Source organism: Schistocerca gregaria, chromosome 7, assembly GCF_023897955.1.
Source record: "Schistocerca gregaria isolate iqSchGreg1 chromosome 7, iqSchGreg1.2, whole genome shotgun sequence".
Classification (NCBI taxonomy): Eukaryota; Metazoa; Arthropoda; class Insecta; order Orthoptera; family Acrididae; genus Schistocerca; species Schistocerca gregaria.
In genome coordinates this window covers 436,846,348-436,872,757 of record NC_064926.1, presented here as the reverse complement: position 1 = coordinate 436,872,757, position 26,410 = coordinate 436,846,348, and the positions used below count along the sequence as shown (strand labels likewise).

The 26,410-nt window shown below is 39.0% G+C and overlaps 1 protein-coding gene across 1 annotated transcript; it reads left to right on the top strand.

Annotated features, from left to right (window-relative positions):
• The first annotated feature begins 11,273 nt into the window (after positions 1-11,273).
• LOC126281396 (single-stranded DNA-binding protein, mitochondrial) lies at positions 11,274-25,630 on the top strand. The gene is made up of 4 exons (XM_049980327.1): positions 11,274-11,457; positions 11,535-11,628; positions 16,227-16,346; positions 24,092-25,630. The coding sequence occupies exons 1-4, from the start codon at positions 11,443-11,445 to the stop codon at positions 24,304-24,306; spliced, it is 444 nt and encodes a 147-aa protein (XP_049836284.1). The 5' UTR covers positions 11,274-11,442; the 3' UTR covers positions 24,307-25,630.
• The last annotated feature ends 780 nt before the right edge of the window (positions 25,631-26,410 follow it).

Below are 26,410 nucleotides of genomic sequence, written 5' to 3'. Positions count from 1 at the left end.
ATTTACAGTCTTTTCATAAATAATAGTTAACTTATTGGCTTGAAATCATGTACTGAATAATCTGAGGAAATCTTTACTTGGCCCCCTAGTTTATTTATGTCCTTCTGAGAACTGATGAAACTTCTATCATTTACGTAAAGCACAGATTTGCATGACATATTACTGGATAGGCCATTTATAAATATTATAAACAATAGTGGCCCAAGCACCGATCCTTTTGGAACACCTCTAATAACATTCAGAAACAGTGTCTCTTGACCATTTTGGCTCACAATTTGTTTCCTGTTACTGAGATAGGAATTAAAGAGAAAGAATTCCAGGTTCCTAATGCCATAACACTATAGTTTCTCCAGTAATATTGCGTGCTTTACAGCATCGAATACCTTGCTGAAGTTCACTGGTGTAGCTTTAGCAGATAATTAGGATTCAAAAGAGGACTGCACATTAGAAACAATATTTTCAACAGCTTTAATTGTTGATAAATGGGGCCTAAAACAATACTAAGACTTGATCTATATTTTTAACAAATGCTGATACATTTACTTTCGTGCCAGAGAAGGTGAACGATAGCTACACTGATTCTAAAATAATCACAACATCAAGGAGGAGTTGTGCAAGATCAATGAAAGTTGTTATGCATGTTTCTTTACCTGAAAGATGATGTCTATTCAGATTTCACGCCAGATGCACAAGCGTGGAGCTAGTAGTGTAACTATAAGGATGCAAATTAGGTTTCCTTTAAAATCACGCTGTAACGATCGTGAGTGTTAGTTGCCTTTGAGAATGGACATGAAAGGGTTGATGTTAGTTGAGAATGCCTTTAAGGCGACAAAGACGCCATTATCAACATGTCACAGAGTTTGAACGAGGTCGTGTAATAGGGCTACAAGAAGCTGGATGTTCCTTCTGCAGTGCTGGAGAAAGACTTGACAGGAATGTAGCCACTGTACATGGTTGCTAGCAACGGTGGTCATGAGAATATATAGTCGCAAGAAGACCAGGCTTGATACAGCCACATGGCACTACCGAGAGGAAAGACCATCATATTCAGCGTACGACCCTGGCGCATCACACTGCATCTGCAGCAGCAATTTTAACAACAGCTGGCACCACAGTGACACAATGAAGTGTTACAAATCGGTTACTTCAAGGACAGCTCCTAGCCAGACGCCCGATAGCGTGCATTCCAGTGACTCCCAACCTCTGCCATCTGTGAGTTCTGTGGCGTAAAGCGAGAGCTCATTGGAGGGCAGCGTGGAGGTCTATTGTGTTTTCAGATGAAAGTTGGTTCTGCCTTGTTTCCAGTGATGTCGTGTGTTGGTTAGAAGGAGCCCAGTTGCCTACCTGTCTGTGTGCTAGACACACTGGACCTACACCTAGAGTTACGTTCTAGCGTCTGATTACATATGGCAGCAGGAGCACTCTTGTTGTTATACCACATACTCTGACTGCAGATTTATAAGTCAGTCTGGTGATCCGAACTTTGTGCTGCCACTCATGAATGGCATTCCAGTAGGTGCTCTCCCACAGTACAATGCTCTCCCATATACCAATGTTGTAGCCCAACATGCTCTACAGAGGGTTGAGATGGTACATTTGCCTACTCGATCACCAGATCTGTCTCCAATCAAGGATGACTGGGACATCATTGGACGACAACTCCTTCTCATCAACAAACAGCTTTAACTGCCTGCATGTTAACCAGCCAAGTGCAACAGCTATAGAATACTATCCCACAAATTGACATTTGGCACCTGTACAACACAATGCACGCACATTTGCATGCTTGCATCCAACAGTTTGGCGGTTGCACTGGCTACTAAGATACTAGCATTTCACATTCAAAATGGCTTATCTCGTGCTTACATTAACCAGTGATCTTGCAATACATTATCTAGACAAATTTATTTCCGTTATCAGAATGAGATTTTCACTCTGCAGCGGAGTGTGCGCTGATATGAAACTTCCTGGCAGATTAAAACTGTGTGCCCGACCGAGACTCGAACTCGGGACCTTTGCCTTTCGCGGGCAAGTGCTCTACCATCTGAGCTACCGAAGCACGACTCACGCCTGGTACTCACAGCTTTACTTCTGCCAGTATCCGTCTCCTACCTTCCAAACTTTACAGAAGCTCTCCTGCGAACCTTGCAGAACTAGCACTCCTGAAAGAAAGGATATTGCGGAGACATGGCTTAGCCACAGCCTGGGGGATGTTTCCACAATGAGATTTTCACTCTATTTCCGTTATTTCATTACTCTACATCAATCACTTTTTGGCGTTGCAAATTTTGTCAGTGTATTAGTGTAGGATTTATCACCCTATTGCGTAATGGAATGACTACTGTCTTCTTTAGGCATTCTGCAAAAGTACCACTAACAAACATCCAGTTTATAAGTGTGCACAGAAAAGCATGATATCAATTCCATTATTTTTAACCATAAAATTTAAGAGACTATTAACATCTGATTTGGAGCCACTTAATTTTGCTACTGATTTAGTTACATCACACTTCCACTATTCTCTCATCACAAACCCGCACAGTACCAGCAAAGTTTTGTAAAAACTGGCTTATATTGGCCAATTGGGAATTAGGTTTCATTGCACATTTAAAACACTTCTTATGAGAAGGTGAGGAATTAGGATTTGCAGCATCGATAAAAAAAGAGGTTAAATTCATCAGCAGTGACATTAACATTATTTATAACTTTTTCACAAAATCTAACTGTAAATAATTCTGTTTTAACTGGCCTCCATACAGCCTCATATTTATTATTGGATTTTTCAATGACTTTATCACTTGCTCTACATTTGGCTAATCTGGGTTGTGTCTCTTGCATTGCATTATCAACAACTCATAGATTTTTTGTAGAAGCTGATGTCATTTGCCAGCTAGTAAAATTATCAGAGGATCAATATGAACTACAAAATGATTTAGACAGAACATCTGTGTGCTGCAGACAACTGACTCCAAGTAATGTAAAGTGTGATATCGTCCACATGTGTACTAAGAGGAATCCGTTAAATTTCGGTTACACGATAAATCATAGAAATCTACTTTTTTTCAATTCAACTTAATATCTACAGATTACTGTTATAAGCAACTTAAATTGAAAAGATCACTTAGATAATCAGTTCGATTACGTGGGGCTCCCAAAACCGGATTTTGTAAACCGATTTCCCAATAACGCTTCTGGGTGGTCATACAAACATTTCAAAATGGATTCTGAAAATCCGTTTCTGGTTCCCGGTTTTCCAATTCTGCAATCGATTTTCGCTCCGATGCAAATGCAATAGGTTTTGCAGCTTGCTTGGGCTACCACGTTTCATCTTGTTTTTTACATATTTTCGGCTAATATGGATGGAGTGGTTTTATTGGCAGAACACATAAAATGTGCAGCAGATCTACTAAAGAGACTGCTTCCACTTGTCCATCCTCTTCTGGAGTAGTACCATGTGGTATGGGATTTTTACTGGATAAGATTGGCGGAGGACATAGAAAAAGTTCAAAGAAGAGCAGCTCGTTTTGTACTATCACGAAATTGGGGAGAAATTGTCAAGGACATGACATGCAATGAGAGTGACAACCATTAAAACAAAGGCGTTTTTCATTGTGGCGAGGCCTTTTCACGAAATTTGAATTACTAACTTCCTCCTCTGAACGTGACAATATTTTGCTGACGAGGTACTAAATACTATATAGGGAGAAATGATCGACGAAACAAATAAGAGAAATCAGTGCATGCACAGAAAGATTTAGGTATGTGTTTTTACCTGGTCCTGTTTGAGAGTAGAATGGTAGGGAAATGGTCGAAAAGAGGGGTGCAATGAACTCTCTGTCAGATACTTAAGTGTGAATTACAGAGTAGTCATGTAGATGTAGATGTACAACAAGACCATTGTGGCCATTGCACAGAAGTGAGTAACAGTGCGCAACATCTGGATACCCTTCCAACTACAACTAGCAGAGTTCGGTGATACGTCCTGGTGTTCTGTATGTGAGTGACAAACTCTTGCTACTAGATGGTTACCAGGGCTGACCAGCTATTTCTATAAAACGGCGCCATAAATCGTGGAACGTTGTAACTCGAGAGTAAAGCTGCAAAATTAGCTTTGCTTGGGAAAATAGGGCATATGAAAGTGCACTGTGCATGAAATTTACAAAAGGAGGAACCTCATGGAAAATTTCATAATTTATGTCCTCAACTATAAAGACTGCCAAACTAATTCTTCAAATGTAAGCTGTTGAGCAGGGATACATCCAACTACCTCATCAATGAATCAAAGATAAGTGTTTTGTATGTGATCAAGAACTTTCAACAATAGATAAGAATGTAAGAATGATGAATTCATGTAAATACGGAAAAAACTGGTTATTGTCACAAGATGGTCTTGGGGACATGGGAGCGTATTTTGCTTGTAATCTGAATTGTTGTGGGTCCCAGGTTTGTCCCCAGCTACTATTTATTCTTCACACAAGTTTTTCTTGATGGGACACCCACAACTGCTGATATTCATCATCAATGATAAAATCCGCTGCAGTTGCAAAGATTATTTATTTCTACAAAGGAAGGTGCTGCTATAGCAGTAAAAACTATTTATTTCTAAAATGGAAAGTGCTTCCCTTTTTAAAAATAAATTTTTTTAGAGCTGTAGCAAAGGTTTTTAATAATTATTTTATATTCTAACTAACTCAACTACAATCTGTCGCATGTTCTGTGTATCACGTTTTATCTCTATTGTTTACATTGCATCTCAAAGTAGATTTTTTAATGTCTTGACCAAGTGATCTTCAAGTGTATACACACCAATTCCAATAATCACTCACATTTAATTCCTACCAAATCATAATGAACAACTGTGAAATTTTACTGATAACTAACTATTGACAATGTAATTCATCACAAGTCAATATTAATACCAAAAGCTTCAATTAATCAAAATAGTAAGAACAAAAACATAAATACAATTTTTTAAAAAAGTTGTGAAAAGATTTTTCTAAAATTATGAGTATATTAGAGATATATTTGATGCACCTCATTAGCTACAAGTGATTTTGAGAATCATTCAGAGGCATGTCTAATGTTTCTATAATGTATTTTATTTCTTTTAGACAAATCATTTCACAAATTTTTTCCTCAATTTCTTTCACAATTTTTCTATTTTCATTCGTCTTCCTAGCGACTCCTGTTCCCAAAAACGCCCTAAATTTAATGCTTAGTGTAATTTTATGCACAAAATAGTTAGAGCTTGAAGAGATGTACTTTTTGAAACATCATTTACATAGCTAGCAGCCGCTGTTCATGAAATATTTAAATTAACCCTGGAGTTTTCCTTAATTACACTGGTTACTTTCACGCAATTGAATATTTATTTCAAAACCAGACTTCCAAACAACTGACTAAAACATTTTGAGTGATAATCACACTGCAAAATATGTCGTCTTTGTGTGCTGTCATTTGCAAGAAAACTCGTTTCGGTATCTTGAACTGTTTATGAAATATGACGATTTTTACTACCATATGATTCATGATGCATAGGGGTGCGATTAAGTGCTCTGTGCGCGACCCATCCACCACATATCCAGTCCAAAATCGTGAGTAGTAAGAGAGATATCATTCTGTTCTCAACTTTAAATACAATTCCGATAACTCAGCTACATTTCACATGCAGATATGTGTGACCTAAAATGAACTATAAGGAAAGTCTATACAGTGAGTTTTTAACTGTGCAAGCTCTCAAAAATTTCGCATTGCAATTTACTTAGATTCATGGTGTACAGTAACTATGATGAATAACGAAAAGAAATTTATTGGTTTATCAAGTGAAGATATGAAATAGTTTTCTTAAAATCGGATAGTAAATATTTCATAGTAGCTGGTGCATTAACTCCAGCGCTTTGCAAAGAAGACTTGTAGCTGTCCCTCTCAATTTCACACATGGTGCACAAAAAGATTCAAAAACAAATGAAATCAAACATCGCAAGTTGTAGTGGAGGACAAGCAGCACCCCACACATCGTTCTCCTTGCACACTTCTGTTACTATACCTGTGGGAACTAGTGAAGTTCGGTGGCAGGAGGAACAAGACTTTTGGTCAGGTGGATAGAGGGTTATAAACACAAAATTAAATAGTGGTAATGCGGGAGTAGGTTTAATAATGAATAAAAAATAGGAGTAGGCGTAAGCTACTACAAACAGCATAGTGAACGCATTATTGTGGCCAAGATAGACACAAAGCCCATGCCAACTACAGTAGTACAAGCTTATATGCCAACTAGCTCTGCAGATGATGAAGAAATTGATGAAATGTATGATGAGATAAAAGAGACTATTCAGGTAGTGAAGGAAGACGAAAATTTAATAACCATGGGTGACTGGAATTGGATACCGTAGTAGGAAAAGGGAGAGAAGGAAACATAGTAGGTGAATGTGGATAGAGGGAAGGAAAGGAAAGAGGAGGCCCCCTGGTGGAATTTTGCACACAGCATAACATAATCATAGCTAAAACTTGGTTCAAGAATCATGCAAGAAGGTTGTACACATGGAAAAGGCCTGGAGATAATAGAAGGTATCAGATAGATTATATAATGGTAAGACAGAGATTTAGGAACCAGGTTTTAAATTGTAAGACATTTCCAGGGGTAGATACAGACTCTGACCACAATCTATTGGTTATGAACCGTAAATTAAAACTGAAGAAACTGCAAAAAGGTGGGAATTTAAGGAGATGGGACCTGGATAAACTGAAAGAACCAGAGGTTGTAGAGAGTTTCAGGGAGAGCACAAGCGAACAATTGACAGGAATGGGAGAAAGAAATACAGTAGAAGAAGAATGGGTAGCTCTGAGGGATGAAGTAGTGAAGGCAGCAGAGGATCAAGTAGGTAAAAAGACGAGGGCTAATAGAAATCCTTGGGTAACAGAAGAAATATTGAATTTAATTTATGAAAGGAGAAAATATAAAAATGCAGTAAATGAAGCAGGCAAGAAGGAATACAAACGTCTCAAAAATAAGATCGACAGGAAGTGCAAAATGGCTAAGCAGGCATGGCTAGAGGGCAAATGTAATGACGTAGAGGCTTACCTCATTAGGGGTAAGATAGATAATGCCTACAGGAAAATTAAAGAGACCTTTGGAGATAAGAGAACCACTTGTATGAATATCAATGGCTCAGATGAAAACCCAGTTCTAAGCAAAGAACGGAAAGCAGAAAGGTGGAAGGAGTATATAGAGGGTCTATACAAGGGTGATGTACTTGAGGACAATATTATAGAAATGGAAGAGGATGTAGATGAAGATGAAATGGGAGATATGATATTGCGTGAAGAGTTGGACATAGCACTGAAAGACCCGAGTCGAAACAAGGACCCGGGAGTAGACAACATGCCAATAGAACTACTGACAGCCTTGGGAGAGCCAGTCTTGACAAAACTCTACCATCTGGTGAGAAAAATGTATGATACAGGCGAAATACCCTCAGACTTCAAGAAGAATATAATAATTCCGATACCAAAGAAAGCAAATGTTGAGAGATGTGAAAATTACCAAACTATCTGTTTAATAATTCACAGCTGTAAAATACTAACGCGAATTCTTTGCAGACGAATGGAAAAACTGGTAGAAGCCAACCTCGGGGAAGATCAGTTTGGATTCCATAGAAATATTGGAACACGTCAGGCAATACTGACCCTATGACTCATCTTAGAAGATAGATTAAGGAAAGGCAAACCTAAGTTTCTAGCATTTGTAGACTTAGAGAAAGCTTTTGACAATGTTGACTGGAATACTCTCTTTCAAATTCTGAAGGTGGCAGGGGTAAAATACAGGGAACGAAAGGGTATTTACAATTTGTACAGAAATCCACGGAGAAGAAATAAAAACTTTGAGGTTCGACGATAACTTTGTAATTCTGTCAGAGACAGCAAAGGACCTGGAAGAGCAGCTGAACGGAATGGCTAGTGTCTTGAAAGGAGAATATAAGATGAACATCAACAAAAGCAAAACGAGGATAGTGGAATGTAGTCGAATTAAGTTGGCTGATGCTGCGGGAATTAGATTAGGAAATGAGATGCTTAAAGTAGTAAATTAGTTTTGCTATTTTGGAAGCAAAATAACTGATAATAGTCGAAGTAGAGAGGATATAAAATGTAGACTGGCAATGGCAAGGAAAGCGTTTCCGAAGAAGAGAAATTTGTTAACGTCGAATATAGAGTTAAGTGTCAGGAAGTCGTTTCTGAATGTATTTGTATGGAGTGTATCCATGTATGGAAGTGAAACATGGACGATAAATAGTTTGAACAAGAAGAGAATAGAAGCTTTCGAAATGTGGTGCTACAGAAAAATGCTGAGGGTTAGATGGGCACAGCACATAACTAATGAGGAGGTTTTGAATAGAATTGAGGAGAAGAGCATTTTATGGTACAACTTGACTAGAAGAAAGGATCGGCTGGTAGGACATGTTCTGAGGGACCAAGCGATCATCAATTTAGCATTGGAGGGCAGCATGGAGGGTAAAAATCGTAGAGGGAGACCAAGAGATGAATACACTAAGCAGGTCAGAAGGTTGTAGGTTGCAGTAGTTACTGGGAGATGGAGAAACTTGCACATGATAGAGCATCAAAACAGTCTCAGGACTGAAGACCACAACAACAACCTGTGGTTGTGTTTTGTCATCTGTAGCTGTTGTGTGCTGTTCGTCACTTCTGTCGTTTATGTTGGATGTGTCCTAATACTAAAAGCAAGAAGACTTGGTAATCCGTGGTGGAATGAAGAATGCAACAAATCATTACAGGACAGAAGAAGAGCATTAACCAAATGAGGCATGTTCAGCAGCTTAAAACGAACACCTTCTTGATTTATAAACAAATTGCAGCTAGAACGAAGAAGATACTTAAGACAACCAAGACGAACAGCTTCATTAAATATACAACATCCTATCTAAGACCATTGTTGGAGATATCGTTCAAGATCAACAGATTCAGAAATATCGCCCCTACATCCAGTCTCTTCCAATCATGTGAATGGATAGAAGAATTCAGCCACCTTGTTGTTTCAGCAAGGGTCTACACTCTTCACACAAAGGAAAGTACAGAGAATCCAACATATTTTAACTGCATCAATTGACATAGGCCAGTTGATATCAGTCATCAGAGACTGTCCAAATTCATGCCAGAACTGGATCAGATCCCTTCTAAATGATATAAATGACGCCTTGGAACGCTTTAGAACAGCTTCTCCAATTATAAAGCTAATATATATGCGACAAGATCAGGTCTAAGGCTGGAAGACACAGATTAAAGTTCCTATTAACAAAAAGGGGGAAAGACCCATCTTTAGTTACAGCCCACAAACCAAGGCATTATCATCTTGCATTAGTAAAAACTGAAAAAATTGATTAGAAGGTTCTTGGAATGATGGCTAGGATGCTCATCCCTACTAGCTCATCTCAATTTGGATGTCTGAGAACTACAATTTGTATAGACAACATGTCTATGTTAGTCTCTTCCATAGCACCTGGCTTCAGTAATCGTAAATGAACAGCTGCCCTGTTCTAGGATATCTTGACGATCTACTATAATGTACAGACAAGCGTCCTACTAGGTGAGTTACAACAGTTAGGAGCACCATATTAATTTGTGAAATGTATGACAACTCTAACCAGTGAGCAAACCACATATATATCAGAGTGGAAAATGACTTCAAGGGTCACCATATACTGCACAATAGCATAGCCTATTGAACTGCTTTCAGCCCACTCCTATTTGGAGTCTACGAATGATGGCGCCAGTGAAATCTTTATTTAGAATGGTGACATACCCAAGTATTATCTAAAATATTATCGTACATGCATGTAATGTTATAAATGAGAAGACACTTTCCCATTAATGGTGCTGGACAATAAACGATCTGGGCGGTGCATATCAGCATCAGATTTGAAGTTAGTGAGCAGATTCTTGATATTATTACATTTCTCACTACTACATGATTTATGGAAGGGGAAGGGGGGCAGCATCTATCTATGTTGCTACTTCTGTATCATTCTCTCACTCGATCCAGATTGTATTATATATGCGTAGTCTACAAATGTTTAAAAAGTAGCTATTAGAGAAAGTAGCGAAGTTCCGATTCTGCTGCATACGCAGTTAATTGGGAGCAGTGGAAAGTATTCCAGCCACTGCACTATTGATTGAAGAACGTGAGACAGACCTTCATATAAGGAATAAAATTCTCAAGGGGCGGTTCCTAGTGGAGAAACTATACTGTACACATCGCCCAGTACGTCAAATACTCTGATATTGCCACAAACCTCCAAATAATTGGGGTAAAACAACAAATAATTTCATTTTGGCATACAATGAACTTGCAGTTCTGAACAGCGAAATTGCTAAGACACACACACGCACGCACGCACGCAGTAGCTTGTTTTCTCATATGACTACTTCATTCTCAGAGATTACATCCCATTCCACACGACATATGGAAAGGCTGGCTTTCCGGGTATAAACAAAACATGGGAAACAAAAGTGAAAGAACATAAAAACAAGGAATTCACATATATACAGACGGCTTAAAGACTGACGACGAACATAAAATAGGATGTGCCATATTTAATCTTCAGTTTCACAAAAATTTCACTTACCCACAAACATGTCGAACTATATGGCTGAAAATAACACTGTCTTAAAAGCGATATAGAGTAGCATGAGTCTGAAGTACTCATCCTTTGTAATTCTGTCAGACTACAAGGATCCGCTACAAGCTCTATCACGGATTAAATTCTTCGATAACATTGACAACATATACTGAAAGTTTGACCTATGTATTATGAACGGCTAAGAATACAAAAGCGAATTACATTTATATCTATTAAAGCTCATTGTGGATTTAATGTAAATTAGAAAGTAGACGTCGTGGCTAAGTAAGCTGTTCATGTTGGAACTCCACAAGATGGAAAGCTTCTTTTTATGAAATGTCAACATATCATTCGCAAATGAACGCTTGATCCCTAGCAAATCGAATTGTGCCAGAGCCCGTGGACCAAAGGGCGTGATTGTGTTCAGTTTTACAAATCTTGAAAATTTTCCCTCTTGGTTTGGGATTAGAGCCAGTCGCACCTACGCGCTTGCCAGACATATTCAGGTTCCGTTGAGACAGTTTTCGATAGTTCACATCAGTTTCTGGCAGGTGCCTAGTTGAAATATCGTACTTGGTATCTTTTTAAAATACTGAACAAGGACTGATTGATACAGTTGTGTCATCCCATTTTAAATTTTGTTCTTAAATTCGGCCATGTCGATTATACTTGTTCGATCGAAAAAATAAATCTTGCACTGAAAGCACTTTGCAGATGTTAACTTTGGAACGTGGGTATGTTTTCAAAATATTAGGAGGGAGAGTAGAAGGAGACGAAAATAATTAGTTGATTTGTTGGAAGCGACTTAATCATGTTTTGCAGAAAGGTAAGTTTTACGCCATCAACATCTATAGCGCTCTTTATTTTAGCAGTCGTCTGACGAATTATGCGGTCGCATGGCAGTTTTCAGGGATCCTGAGTCAGCAGCTGTACTCCTCGGTTTTACGATGTAACAGACAGTTCGCCGAGAAACTTGAAACATCGAACATCGAGAAAAGTGAGTATAAGACCTACTGTGCCTCTTTTGTTTCATATAGGCCCTACTGTATATGGTCGAGCAGGCAGCGTATTTGATCTACAGCAAGAACTTGTAGGCCTACGTATTCTTCGCTGATATTCCTAAGGATAGGCTCTGGATCCATTCCTCTTCTCGTGAAGACAGTTGACAAGCATAACAAATTCTGATTTCGTAATGAATTCATGGTTAACAGTTACATCAGTATCACTGATCATATAATTAAGTTTAACGAGCTTCATAGACAAATGGAGAAGACATATGAAGTGACACATCGAAACTGAGGGAATTAAATGTTCAGTTTTCAGCTACACTTTACGAGCATTTGCAGGTACTTTTTCCCCTCTAAATATAATAACATTCGTTACCCAAGTTAAGGCAGTTTTTTTACTTTGTGGATTGAGGACAGCAAATCGCTTATAATTTACAATTGGAGATTGTGACACATGAATTAAGACTGTTGTGTATTCATTCTATTATATAGTTGGTGAAGTCCAGACAGATGACAATCAAGATAAATAGAACAAAAGAAACTCCATGTACATTAAAAAGGGGTAAAGCTAAGGGCAGTATCAACTTACTTCATCAAAATATCAGGGGAATAAAAAATAAAGTAGATGAGCTGTTAATGTATTTAGATGATCTCAAAAATAAGGATGAGATTGATACACTCTGTCTGAACACGATGTAACTGTGGGAATGGATAGTGTTAGTATTTCTAGGATGGATAAAGGAGGAGTTGCCATTTTCATGAAACAAGGGTGTAAATGCGAAACTGTAGGAGTAAGCAAATTTTGTGTTGATCAGCACTTTGAGGTTTGTGCTTGTGAACTTTAGCTAGATAATGTAGTATTGATATTAGCAATAGTGTACAGGTCCCCATTAGGAGACTGGGAGCTGTTCATAAAACAAGTTTGACTCCCTATTAAGCTGTCTGTCAGACACAAAGATGAAGTTATTAATCTGTGGTGATTTCAGTGTAAACTTTCTAAATAATTCTGATAGGAAAAGTGAACTAGACATGTTATTAACAACATATAACCTAGTACCAGTGATCGATTTCCCTACACGTATAGCTCAGTACAGTAGCACGCTAATAGACAATGTATTTTTACTGAAAGAGGATGTAAGACACACACATGCTTTCCCTGCGGATTGTCAGACCATGAACTGATTAACTTACAAAACCTAACAGGGCGTACAGTTTGGAAACCATTAAGTAAAAGTGTGGGGTTGCTCAAGCAGGTATCTAAGCGCTGGTAGATAGGCACAATGAATAAAACACACAAACACGCACACAGAATTTCGAGCCTTCGCAACCGGCGGCTGCTTTGTCAGGAAAGAGGGAAGGAAAAGGAAAGATGAAAAGATGTGGGTTCCACATGGGAAAAATATATCTAAAAACAAAGTTGATGTGACTTACCAAACAAAATTGCTGGCAGGTCGATAGATACACAAACATACACACAACATTCAAGCTTTTGCAACCAACGGTTGCTTCTTCAGGAAAGAGGGAAAGACGAAAGGATGTGGGTTTTAAGGGAGAAATAGTCTTCACAAACCAAACTCTTGTTTCGCCACACCCCACAGTCATATGTATGAATCCTGCATCAGTTTGAAGAAAGTCAAAATGCATAATGGCTATTAACTAGCAACAAGTACACCCAGAACTTTTTTCTCTTCACTGTTTGTAACTGAAAGTGCCAGATGACTATGGGTTCTCGTAGCATTGCCCTTCGAATTCATGATCTTATTACGGCCAGTATCATAAACTACTAACCTACCTGAGAGCAAAAAAAAAAATATACAGAATTCTCATAAGAACTATACTCTTGGCAGTTCAGTACATTATCCCTAGTTGGCACTTACTCTGTAGTGATAGCATTAGTATGTTTGGTAATTAATAAACACATTTTTAATCATTTTCAGTTTTATTTTGTAAGAAATGCTTAGTTTTCTCCATCCCTCCTCCTTCAGAGTTAATACTAGTTTTTACTACAGTTCCCTCGCAGACTAACACCTCTTCCCAACTTTTGTTGAAGAAAAGGGGTCCAGGATATTATTAACTTACTTCTCTGTGGGCATTGATATTGAGCCGCTACATGAATTTATGGCTCCTCATGTCTTGGGTGTTCCATAATTAAAATAATATGTGATGGTGCATCAGATATGATGAATTCATTCATAAATTGAATCTTGAGGGGACACACAGAAAAAGCTTGGTACTCCCTTTAATGTGAACTGTCATCACGTAGTTACAGTGCTAATTTAAAGTATTGTGAATATGTAAATAGAGAGGGGCAGAGAGCTGGAACACAATCTCATTGTATTGTAAGAAGTCTTAAGATCATGGAATTCTTAAGCTCAGAATGGCTAAGGGTTATTGAGGGACATTTGCTAAATTGTAGAAATAAGATAATGTTTTTACTTGGAAATATTTTCTCAGAGCTTGGTAAGATGCCTGACAAGGGTGGGGGAAATTAATCACACATAATGTATCACGTGACTGGGACAGAAAGTTGCAACATCGTAACTGTAATTGTGTAAAAGCTGTGTAGAATGGAAACACGTGATCCTCCCTGTGTCCAAGGTAAGACATGTGATCTTGCCTTAAAGTCGAAAGTATGGCAATCAGATCTTCTTTGTTCACTAACATCAAGGTAACCACTTGTCAAAAGTCTGAATAACCACCATTTTGCAGTGTGAGATATGCAGGAATAGGGTATATGAAGTTCTGGAAGATACCAACAGGGATGTGGAACCATATCGACTTCAGTGCCGTGGCCACCTGTGCTAGGTTTCTCGGTTGGGGATCCATGGCACGAACGGCCTCATTGAGGTAGTCCCACAGATTCTCGGTTGGGTTTAAATCTGGGGAGTTTGATGGTCTGGGTATATTGTATACTCATCCTGGTACCCGATGAGCCACAGGCGTCCACTGTGAGCTGTGCTTCACGTTTCATTGTCCTGCTGGTAGATGCCATTGTGCCAAAGAAAAGTAAACAATGTTTGGGGTAGACATGATCCATAAGGATAGATGGGTACTTGGGAGTTTATTCATTCTGCCTTCCAGAAAGAGGAGATCACCCAGGGTATTTCAAAAAAACATTCTTCAGACTATAACTATAGATATACTAACACTCCCTCTTTCGGGCTGGACTCCTGCAATGATAGTTGTGTGGTGTTTGCTTTCACACATTTCATATTGTACAGTCCAATCGCCATCTGTCCAATAGAGCATAAAACGTGAGTCATTGAAGAAGGTTGCGTGTCGCCACTCAGTGGATGTCCAGTTGCAGTGTTGGCATTGCAGATTTCAGCCTTCACTGCAGAAGTCAGCAGGGGTGCATGAGCCAGGCACCCACTGTGGAAGTCCATACAGAGCAATGTTCGCTGAACGGTCATTGAGGGACACTATTGGTAGTCCCTAGGTTCATCTGTGCAGTCAGTTGCTCAACAATTGCATGTCTGTTTGCCCATGCACATATCTGCAGCCGTCACTCACACCTGTCATCTTTGGCCTGTGTTGTACTATTATTCCTCCTCCTCTTTGGTGAATAATTAAGTTTAGGTGGGTTGATGTGATTAACAAGAAGAGAGAGTGGAATTATCTTAGAGACGGGAGTGGCAGTAAAATTGACACAATCAGTTAGATGGTCCATTACTAATGGAGTGATGTGTGTGTGGAAGGAAACATAAGTGTTTCATGCTCCTTTTAAAAGGATCAGACTTTGTGAAACAAATTTTGACTAAACGCAAGTTCTTTTATTGATTGTGCAATTTGCATTTAAGGCAACAGCAATGGCAGCTGAGGAATAATGTCATTGTTTTAGTAAAGACAAAATTCATTAGGTGCTCGCTGTTACAGGACAGTGAAAAAGTTTAAAGCAATGTTGGAACAGGAGATATTAATGATATTTAACACGAGTAATACAGCTTTGAATCTACTGCAATTAATGTAAGTTGTAGAACAAAATCACCTTCTACTTTTCCATGCAGGCAGAAAAGGCGCCAAAAATTAAATGGTACAGGAAGAAGTGAGCTAGACCTGACAGTTGTTTTTAAAAACCGAAACACGACACAAATGTTACACAGAGATTCTAATTTCTACATCATCTCAGATCTTGGGAGACTGTTGATTAATTGTCATAATGTTCTATTACAGCACCCACAGTTGTTTCAGCGCCGTGACGTTTTGCCATGCATGGTATACTTGAACCACAATATACCAAGCACATGAGTAGTTTACAAACATAGCAGTTTTGGAAATGCTTCCACTCCTGGCCCAAAATTGTTCCATTTCCATGTTATAACAATGACTGCACTATTTTCTTCATCCCCCCAACATGCTTTATATACTCTTTACTGCTAGTGCTGCCACCTGCCATCTGTGAATAGTTATTGCACTTTGATGTCAAACATAGGCATTGGTAACATTAATGTGACTGGCCATGTATATCTATCATATTACAAACTACTAAAACTACATCAATTTTTAGAGTTAAGAGCCATATGCCTTGTATGTAGCTCAGATGTATTCAAGGTACTAGAAATACTATATAATGTCTTTGCTTTTTCAGCAATAAATGAAGTCAAACTCCTAGGTCGTGTTGGAGCTGAGCCACAAAGGAGGGGTACTGAAGAACATCCAGTTGTCATATTTTCACTTGCTACACACACTAACTACAAATATGAATCGGGTGAGTAATGCAATGAATCGTAAATATGTGACTAAGATGAAATTGCAACCGATATAAAATTATTACAATGGATAATCTGCTAAATTGATTTGTCTCATTGATTGGGGTAAGTTCTTCTATTTAAGCTATGGTTTTAATTCTCAGCTGCTCCTAATTGTGTGTGCTTAATATTCTTACCCAGGATTCTAACATTCAAAATGTTAGACAATAACAAGTGTGCTGGTTATATTGCTATTAAAGGATGTTGAAAGTTTCTGAAGTGCAATTTGTAAAAAGTTACATTGATTTTATTACTGCTAGCATTTGTAGCAATAGCTGCGTGTGCGCATTTTGATTGTTCTCATCGTATCTGTAATTTACATGACTTGCATATGCTGGATTCATTCTGCATTTTAAAAACACTGTAAGATTTCTGGGCCTCATTTTTTACTCCACACTGTTGCGGTCAACATATCTGAGATACCTGAAAGCCAGAACCCAGAAGGCATTGAGTATCGTAAAGTGCCTTACCTACAGGTTGTGGGGAGTAGAGAAGGTGCACCTGCTGTAGTTTTACAGGACTTTTGTGCATTCACAGCTAGACTATGGATACTCAGTGTACAGGTCAGTGACACCTTTCTACATGAAGGTTATTGACGCTGTCCACCAGGAAGGTATTAGGCTGGCCACAGGCACCTATAGGACCGGCCCCGTACCCAGTCCCTGTGCTGAGGCTTGGGAACGGCCACTCACCTTCCAGCAGAACTCCTCAAGGTGCAAGTTCGTCGCAGCTCCAAATTCACCTGCCCACCATACTGTTGCTCGTCCACCTCTTGAACACCTTTCTCCAATTGTCCACGACCAGCAGTGCCATTTGGTATCTGCATGCAGCATGTGCTGGATTCACTTGGTGTGGAAAACGTATGACCTCAAATCCAGTGTTTTAACCACCTGCCACCATGATTGGTAAATTTAGATTTAGTACAGTACAGGAGAGATTGCACTCTTGCATATGTTTTTATTGCTTTATTTTCTGCCATTTTCACTGAGCACCACAACTGTTCAGTTGCCTTTATGGCTGGGGTTAAACAGGGGGATTCCAGTGGTTGCTTTGTTGTTTTCGCTCATTGTGTCCTCAAGATTTGATTGCCTCAAGACTTTGTTGTCTTCAACGCGGAACTGAATGTGATCTTGCAGGAACCGTAGCAGATCGGGCATGCTTACAGTGCTAAATTCCTTTATTATTCCAATTCTCTGAGTGCCCTTCACTTACTACAACACTTGTAACCAAGCAGATACAATAGTCCACAATATCCAGGATGCCCTCCTTCAACTACAGTGGCTAGTTAAGGAGATGTCTTTGTGCTGGGTACCAGGGAATGAAAGGTTAGATATAGCACGCCAGGAGGTGTGTAGCAACCCTCAATTGTTAGTGTGCTATCCCCCTGCATGCTATCACCTCACTGTTGACGTACAGAGTCTTGCATCTAGTGGTGCTTGTTGTGTACAAATAATGTGTGCCACAATTTACTAGACTATGTTTTATTTTCAGACCAGAGGGTAGCAGCAGCAGATTTGCTGACAGCTTCGCCCTCTATTTTAAGTGACATTGAAAGGAATGTGGTTAGAGTTCTAAGCTCTTGTGATTTGTCCAGCTTGTTTCCTAAAATTTTAGGGAGATGTTCTTAATGTGTTAAAAGTGTGACTGTCTCACCTTTGCTTTTTTTGTAAGTGGTTAGCAAGTCACAGTTCCCCCGTGCCTTTGTTTTAGCTCTTCTGTAGTTTTATTTCTGTTTTCATCTCATGTTTAGCACCTTTCACCATTCTCTGTTGTATTAAGGCCTGTGAGATAGTGATTGTGTAGGTCAGTGCAAGCAGGTGGGTGTGAGTGAATGAATGGCATTTTGTAGGTTTCTTCCTCACTGTGTGACAACAATTTTAATCATTTTATCCACATTTGTTTTGTTTAATATGTATAAAAGCACTGGTAACTCCAGTGTCGAGCACCTATAAGCTCCACTCACTAGTATTATTTCGGCTGACCGTGTCTTTTTCTCAAATACTAACAATGACTTTATATACAGTGTTGTCATTTAGCAACTGCGAGAGTTAAAAGAAGTCACTGCTTACTTTGACAGCTTCCTGTGTTTATTAGTTTAGCTGTAAGTTACCAATAACAATGACTTTAACAGCTACAAAATTAAAGGGATCTATTTTAGTAAAAGCTCCTCACCAAGCTGTGAAGGCTCAAGGAATGTCTACCGGTCGCCATGTCATCCTCTGTCATGCGGTATAATACGAATGTGGTGAGGAGGAGCATTTGGTCAGCACACTGCTCTCCCGGACGTTTTGCACCCTTCTCAGACCATGGAGCCACTGCTGTTTGGTCAAGTAGCTTCTCAGTTAGCTTCGGAAGGCTGAGTGCACCCTGTACCAGTCCGCCCACCAACGAAAAATCCTTGTCATTACGAGGAATCGAACCTGGGTCATCCATATGACAGCCATCTATGCTCATCCCTTAACTATGGTGGTGAACTTTTTTACTACAGAATGTTGTAATCCTTCCTTTTGAAGACAATAAAGAGCTTCTTTTTAATTCGTGTTAGGCAAAATTGTACATCCCACACGTCCAGGGCCTCGCTGCAATGGAGCACTTCCTTTCACGCTGATCATCTACCACCCTACCTAAAACCTCTTTCCTCGTCACCTTAGCCAGCTTCATCCTGACCCACAACTTCTTCACTTTTGAAGGCCAGACATACCAACAATTAAAGGGAACAGCCATGGGTACCAGGATGGCCCCCTCGTATGCCAACCTATTTATGGGTCGCTTAGAGGAAGCCTTCTTGGTTACCCAAGCCTGCCAACCCAAAGTTTGGTACAGATTTATTGATGACATCTTCATGATCTGGACTCACAGTGAGGAACAACTCCAGAATGTCCTCTCCAACCTCAACTCCTTTGGTTCCATCAGATTCACCTGGACCTACTCCAAATCCCATGCCACTTTCCTAGACGTTGACCTCAATCTGTCCACTGGCCAGCTTGACACATCCGTCCACATCAAACCCACCAACAAGCAACAGTACCTCCATTATGACAGCTGCCACCCATTCCATATCAAACGGTCCCTTCCCTACAGCCTAGGCCTTCGTGGCAAACGAATCTGCTCCAGTCCTGAATCCCTCGACCATTACACCAACAACCTGAAAACAGCTTTCGCATCCCGCAACTACCCTCCCGACCTGGTACAGAAGCAGATAACCAGAGCCACTTCCTCATCCCCTCAAACCCAGAACCTCTCACAGAAGAACCCCAAAAGTGCCCCACTTGTGACAGAATACTTCCCGGGACTGGATCAGACCTTGAATGTGGCTCTCCAGCAGGGATACGACTTCCTAAAATCCTGCCCTGAAATGAGATCCATCCTTCATGAAATCCTCCCCACTCCACCAAGAGTGTCTTTCCGCCGTCCACCTAACCTTCGTAACCTCTTGGTTCATCCCTATGAAATCCCCAAACCACCACCTTACCTACCCTCTGGCTCCTACCCTTGCAATCGCCCCCGGTGTAAAACCTGTCCCATGCACCCTCCCACCACCACCTACTCCAGTCCTGTAACCCGGAAGGTGTACACGATCAAAGGGAGAGCCACATGTGAAAGCACCCACGTGATTTACCAACTGACCTGCCTGCACTGTGATGCTTTCTATGTGGGAATGACCAGCAACAAACTGTCCATTCGCATGAATGGACACAGGCAGACAGTGTTTGTTGGTAATGAGGATCACCCTGTGGCTAAACATGCCTTGATGCACGGCCAGCACATCTTGACACAGTGTTACACCGTCCGAGTTATCTAGATACTTCCCACCAACACCAACCCATCCGAACTCCGGAGATGGGAACTCGCCCTTCAGTATATCCTCTCTTCTCGATATCCGCCAGGCCTCAACCTCCGCTAATTTCAAGTTGCCGCCGCTCATACCTCACCTGTCTTTCAACAACTTCTTTGCCTCTGTACTTCCACCTCGACTGACATCTCTGCCCTTACTCTTTGCCTTTAAATATGTCTGCTTGTGTCTGTGTATGTGCAGATGGATATGTGTGTGTATGTGTGTGCGAGTGTACACCTGTCCTTTTTTCCCCCTAAGGGAAGTCTTTCTGCTCCCGGTATTGGAATGACTCCTTACCCTCTCCCTTAAAACCCACATCCTTTCGTCTTTCGCTCTCCTTCCTGAAGAAGCAACCATCGGTTGCGAAAACTAGTAATTCTGTGTGTGTGTTTGTGTGTTTTGTTAATGTGCCTGTCTGCCGGCGCTTTCCCGCTTGGTAAGTCTTGGAATCTTTGTTTTTAATATGTTAAATAATTTAGTTAGATGTGAATGTGTTGGGGTGAACTTCTTTAGCCAGAAAATTGCTATTTTATCTTTTCCAGGGGCTTTCCAGTTGTGCGTAGAATTAATTGCACAGGTGATTTCATGTTGCAAAATTATCACTTCAGGCATTTGTGGTATCACCTTGTATGTGTCTGTTTCTGCTTGTATCCACCATGCATGTCTGTTATGTTGTACCAGGCTTGACCACATGTTGCTCCAGAAGTGTTCCATGTCTGTTATGTTTGGTGGATTGTCTATTTTAATGTGTGTGTTATCTATTGTCTGGTAAAATTTCTTTTGGTTTGTGCTGAATGTTTGGTTTTGTTTCCTTCTATTTTCACCTTTTTTGTATCTTCTAAGTCATTTGGCCAATGCTTGTAATTTCTGCTTCTTTTTATCTAATTGCACTATTGCTTCTTGTTCTGAGATTTTACCTAACCTTTTTCGTTTTTTGTCGGATACTTCATTTCTTATGAATTGTGTTAGCAGTCTGATGCCTTTTCTCAGTTTTTCTATTCTGATTTGTAGCTTGTGTTGCCTTGCTGGTTTTGTGGGTTTCTTCTGTGTGTTGGTTGGTTCTGATCTCTGCCTAGTGTGTATATTTAGTGTAGTGAGTGATCCTATATAAACCAGTGGTTGTAACTCTTCCATAGTTGTATTTTCATTTATTTTGTTGTGTATGATTGTGTTGATGGTTGTTGTTGTTGTTTCGACTTGTGGTTTATTTGGTGGTCTATACAAGAATGGTCTAATGTCTGCATTTGTATCTTTGTATTCTATATATGCAATGCAACTGTTAAATAATTTAGTTAGATGTGAATGTGTTGGGGTGAACTTCTTTAGCCAGAAATTTGCTATTTTATCTTTTCCAGGGGCTTTCCAATTGTGCGTCTTTGTATTCTATAAATGTTAGCTGAATTTTTTCTTCTATATCTAACATGTGTGTCACTTCATGTTCTATTTGTGCTTGTTCTGGTGGCTGTCGTAAGATTTCGTTTTCCTCTGATTGTTTAATTGGTGCGTGTTGTTCTTTGTTTGTTTGCTCTGGGATGTTTGAGTCCATTACTGTATTTTCTTCTTCTGATTGCACATTATTTTGTTCCAGTATTTGTTGTACTTTTTGTTTGATGTTTTCTAATTCTGACTAGGGTATCCTGTTATTTTTGATTATTACACGGATCTGATCAGCTAGTCATTGTTCTGCTAAAAAATTTTTTAATTTTGGGTATCTGGTAATAAATTTTGTGCACACTTGTGATCTGGTTCCTTTGTTGCTTGGTAATAACAGAACTTGAGGTGTCGGTTAACTTCATCTTACCATCTCATCCCCTGTCTTTGTTTTCCTTCTAGAGTGGTTGCAGGAAGCATATTCTGCAAAACATCTCTATTTGGATTTAAATCATTTTACATGTGGCTAGCAGTGTCATTACCATTGTGGATGAGCATAGGGTTCAAGCGTCGTCCCCGACCATGACATCACTTGTCCGAGGCTTCATTAGTTCTGTCCTGAACCAGCTAATCACACTAAAAGAGGGGTTAGCCCTATTAGTGGTTTGTTCTTTTCATCGCCTTTTACGACTGGCAGAACATACCGAAGGCCAATCTTTTTTTTTATTATTATTATTATTATTATTATTATTATTATTAGCTTAACAATCTGGACCAATTTTCAGATGTGTTGCTTTATTCAGCCATCATTTCTAATTTGCCAGGAATCTGATTCCAGAAACCAAACATATTTTTCCACATTTTGTTGATGAATATGACGCTACCTGATAAGATGGTTTTCCTATTGTTACTTGAATGTGGCAACACCACTGTATATTCAGTGAAGTTTGTACTTTTATTGTTGCTTCGTGGGTCAAAATATTTTCAAAAATCTGTGTACAAATGAATCTCGGAGGATCAGTAGAATGCATTAAATAGATTATTTTGTCACTAGCTAAGTCTTATCTAAGGGTGTAGGTTTTCATGAATGTTGACAGAGATTCTCGGAAAGATTAAGAATAGCACTTACTTGGTCAAGTCCTTTTTGTATCAAGCTATGATTACATAATATAGAACATATTAAATGGCGTCTGTACGGAAAATAATTTTCAGTATTTCTACAACCGTTTATCAAATTTTCTCTGTACTGCAAATAATCTTTTTCCATATCGACAACTATTCCAGTAGGATGTTTTCTTAATATGAGAGACATAACATGTACATTGTCTTTACAGTTACGTGGCTCGCTTCCATAATTAAATTACATATGATTTTGTAGCAAACAGATTTATTGTGAGAGAGCAGGTAACAGCACTTTTACTGATGTGAATAACAAAACAGCAGAACTTTATTGTCAATGACTTGTACATGTCACTGGTGTGGACGTCTGCCATTAGTTTGAACTTAGTGGAATAAAATGTAGATATGTGCTACAAATGTATGATAGTAACCTTTTAGGATTTCTAATAAATATTCTTCTGCCCCTCTTTTTACTGTTTTGACATGTACTTTTTTCTTGTCACCATGAAGTATTGCCTGGAGTTTGGGTGCTTGCCATTGAATAATCCTCAGCAGGATGCTCCCTAGTGATGGGACAAGCACTGTGCATGTAAATGTGCTACTGCCATTACAACATGTACTAAATTTTCTCTTGCCACTATTCTGTCTAAAAGTCTGCCTGAGAGTTACCAAATGCAACACTGACAGGAATATTGATGGGTGGAGTGAGTTAGTAAATAACTTCCTTTGCAGGGAAATATAGGAAGCTCTTCATGATGTATATTTTTTTCTGCATTATTGGTGCACTACAGCCACATGATGGAATAGCACTACACTAGGACTACTGTGTCAGTAGCAGACAGCGTGTACTGCGTAAAGTCATGCTGTCATTTAGTGTACTTTTATTTGGTAAGAGTTGGGATCAAATTCCCAGGAAGACCATTCATATTTAATGTTTTTGTTGCTCTGCTAAGTAATTAAAATGAATAAGGTAGCAGGTTCTTAAAGAGAGGCATATTTGTGCCTTTCACACCTTCCTATTGAATCTGATGTTTACACTGTTCCCTAATGCCTTCGTTGAAATAAAATTACAAATTACAAAAATGCTTTTAGAACAGCATAAAAAATCAATTTTTGACATTATAACGTAATTGGATAGATAAAAAAATTGTTCACCAAGCAGCAGCAGGAGAACCTTTTTTTTTATAAATGTGTTCCCCCTGCCACAACTTGATGAGTAGATTTTTTTATCTATCCAATTACGTTATATTGTCAAAAATTGATTTTTTTATGCTGTTCTAAAAGCATTTTTTGTAATTTGTATCCAACTACAAAAATGCTTTTATGGCACATAACAACTCTTGTAACATTACGAATATTTGTTTTCATTTATTGTTCCAGGTGAGTTTGTGCAACGAACTGATTGGCACAGAATCTGTGTTTTCAAGCCCTCATTGAGAGAAGTGGTCTACAACTACCTCAAAAAGGGACAAAGGGTGTACATCACTGGCCGATTAACGTATGGAGAAGTGAAAGATGGAGAGGGAAACACAAGGACAACCACAGCTGTTGTGGCTGATGATGTTATTTTCTTTCAGTCGTCAGAGCCATCATAATTTAGTGTGAAACAATAAACTTAAATCAGTCCACCTGGTGAGAATGAAACACAAGTGTTCAGTGTTGTATTTGATTTGGAGTTGAGCAAATGCAGTCCCTACAAGAGAACTAAGTGCATGGGATGCATTATTGTTGGTGGCCCTGACTGCTGTAATTAAGCTAATGGGTGTCATTCTGTGATAAATTCCCTTCCTGTGACTTGCCCTCAGCATTTTAGTGACAGATATTGCAGTTGAGAAACTATATCCCTTACTGTTAAGACTGAGAACAATGATATATTTCTTGCAAAAGGATGCCAGATCATTAGTGGATGGCCTCTGTTTTCACATCTCTCATGTCAATAAAATGAGAGTAAGAAACAGAACCAGTGCCTTACTACTCACTTCAGATACTAACATAATGTATTGTGGCAAATGTAGTGGCCATTTGATGCAGGAAATAAATCTTCTGAAGATCTGAGACAAAAGACATAGTTGATGATTGAAATCACTGTACTGTTTCAATATATCCCTATCCCTCACCACCAGTTTGCATTTGTCAGTTGCCGAGTATGAAGATCTTGTCTTACAGCAAAATTCGGAGTGCACTTCAGTGAATAAAACACGCAGCAAGGCTGAAAATGTTTTAGTTATTGGATGTAATAAAAAGGTAACAATCTTTGCCAAAGAGATGTAGGCAAGTGAGAGGTCTCCAATTCACCCATTTGCATCAGAAGCTGAAAAGGTCATCTACAACCATAAATGTACAATTGTGTCTCTCTTCTTCCTAATGAAGTTATGTGAAGATCATCTGAGCATTTAAACAGTCTGTCTAAATGTAATGTAACTATTGAGTGTTAATGTGCTCAAGAGCAAGAACAAACAATTTGACTAGAATAATTAAGCAGAATTAGATTAGGAAGAAAAGCCTTACTGAGGTGGTGGGAGCAGGAAGTAATAGTTTGGGATATTGGCCAGACGTTGTAGCAGACTGTTGCATATAGAGCATCATCATAAATTTTAATATCTAGCAATAAGTTTTAATTCTAGAAGTACCAGACTTTTCCGTACCCCTAGTAGTACCACATGGGTCATTTTTTACCCACAGTAGGAAACTACCATTTTATTGGTTTTTGGATGGTATTTTGGGCTTTGCCATGTTGACATTACATTCAAGAAGACTCTAACGTGCAAAAAACTTATTATTTATTCTCTAAAATATATAATACATCGTCAAAAGTAACTTTTTATGAATAAATTTTATTTTTATTTTAAATTTTTCAGAAGGAATTCCACTGTTTTACATCAAGCTTTGTTAAAACAAATAAAAGAATTTTGCAATGTTTACTTTTATAAAAAAAATTGAAACAGACCCAAAACACACAGTTTATATGACTGTTCAGTGTAATTTTACTTTTACAGACATAGAGGGTAAGTGTTTAAAAAGAGTCTAAAATGCAACAAGTTTTGTTGCGTAATGAAATCAAGGGACAAAAACATAAGAACAAACTATTTCAGTCTATACTTTTAAATGTTTGGAAATATTTAGGAACAAATAGTTGACAGTATTGTCTAAGCTGGGATGGGCTCACAGTTCAGACATTGGACAAGAGTTTTGGCTTCGCAGCTTTTGCACATGTACTTGTTGCACTTGAAACACAACACACGTTTGGTGTTTTATTCCCCTTTCGTTGCTTTCTGGAAACCTGAATTTGGCGTCTTCTATTTCTGTATTGGCCAGCACTTGTGCCAAGTGCTTGAGAGGGGAGTCGGGCTCCGCTTTGTGATTTGTAGGGGGCAGCAAGCTCGTCTGCTACTCTTGAGAATAAGTTCCCACCATGAAATCTTCTTAGAGGTACATAATTAGAAAATTGTATAAGCATTTATCATTGCAAGATCACGAATGTTGTAAAAGACATGTACAGGCAGTCAGTGGATGCCACCTCGGACACTGTAATGTCTTGCCATTTGGTCAACAACATTGACTGCACCCTTGATTTCATTATAAAACTTCATAGTTTCTGGAAGTTTCTTCTCCATATTGTCATTGACCTGACATTCATCATGCATTGTACTCAGCATAAGGACTTTTTTCCCCTTGGTATAATGTGAGAAGATTGTCACC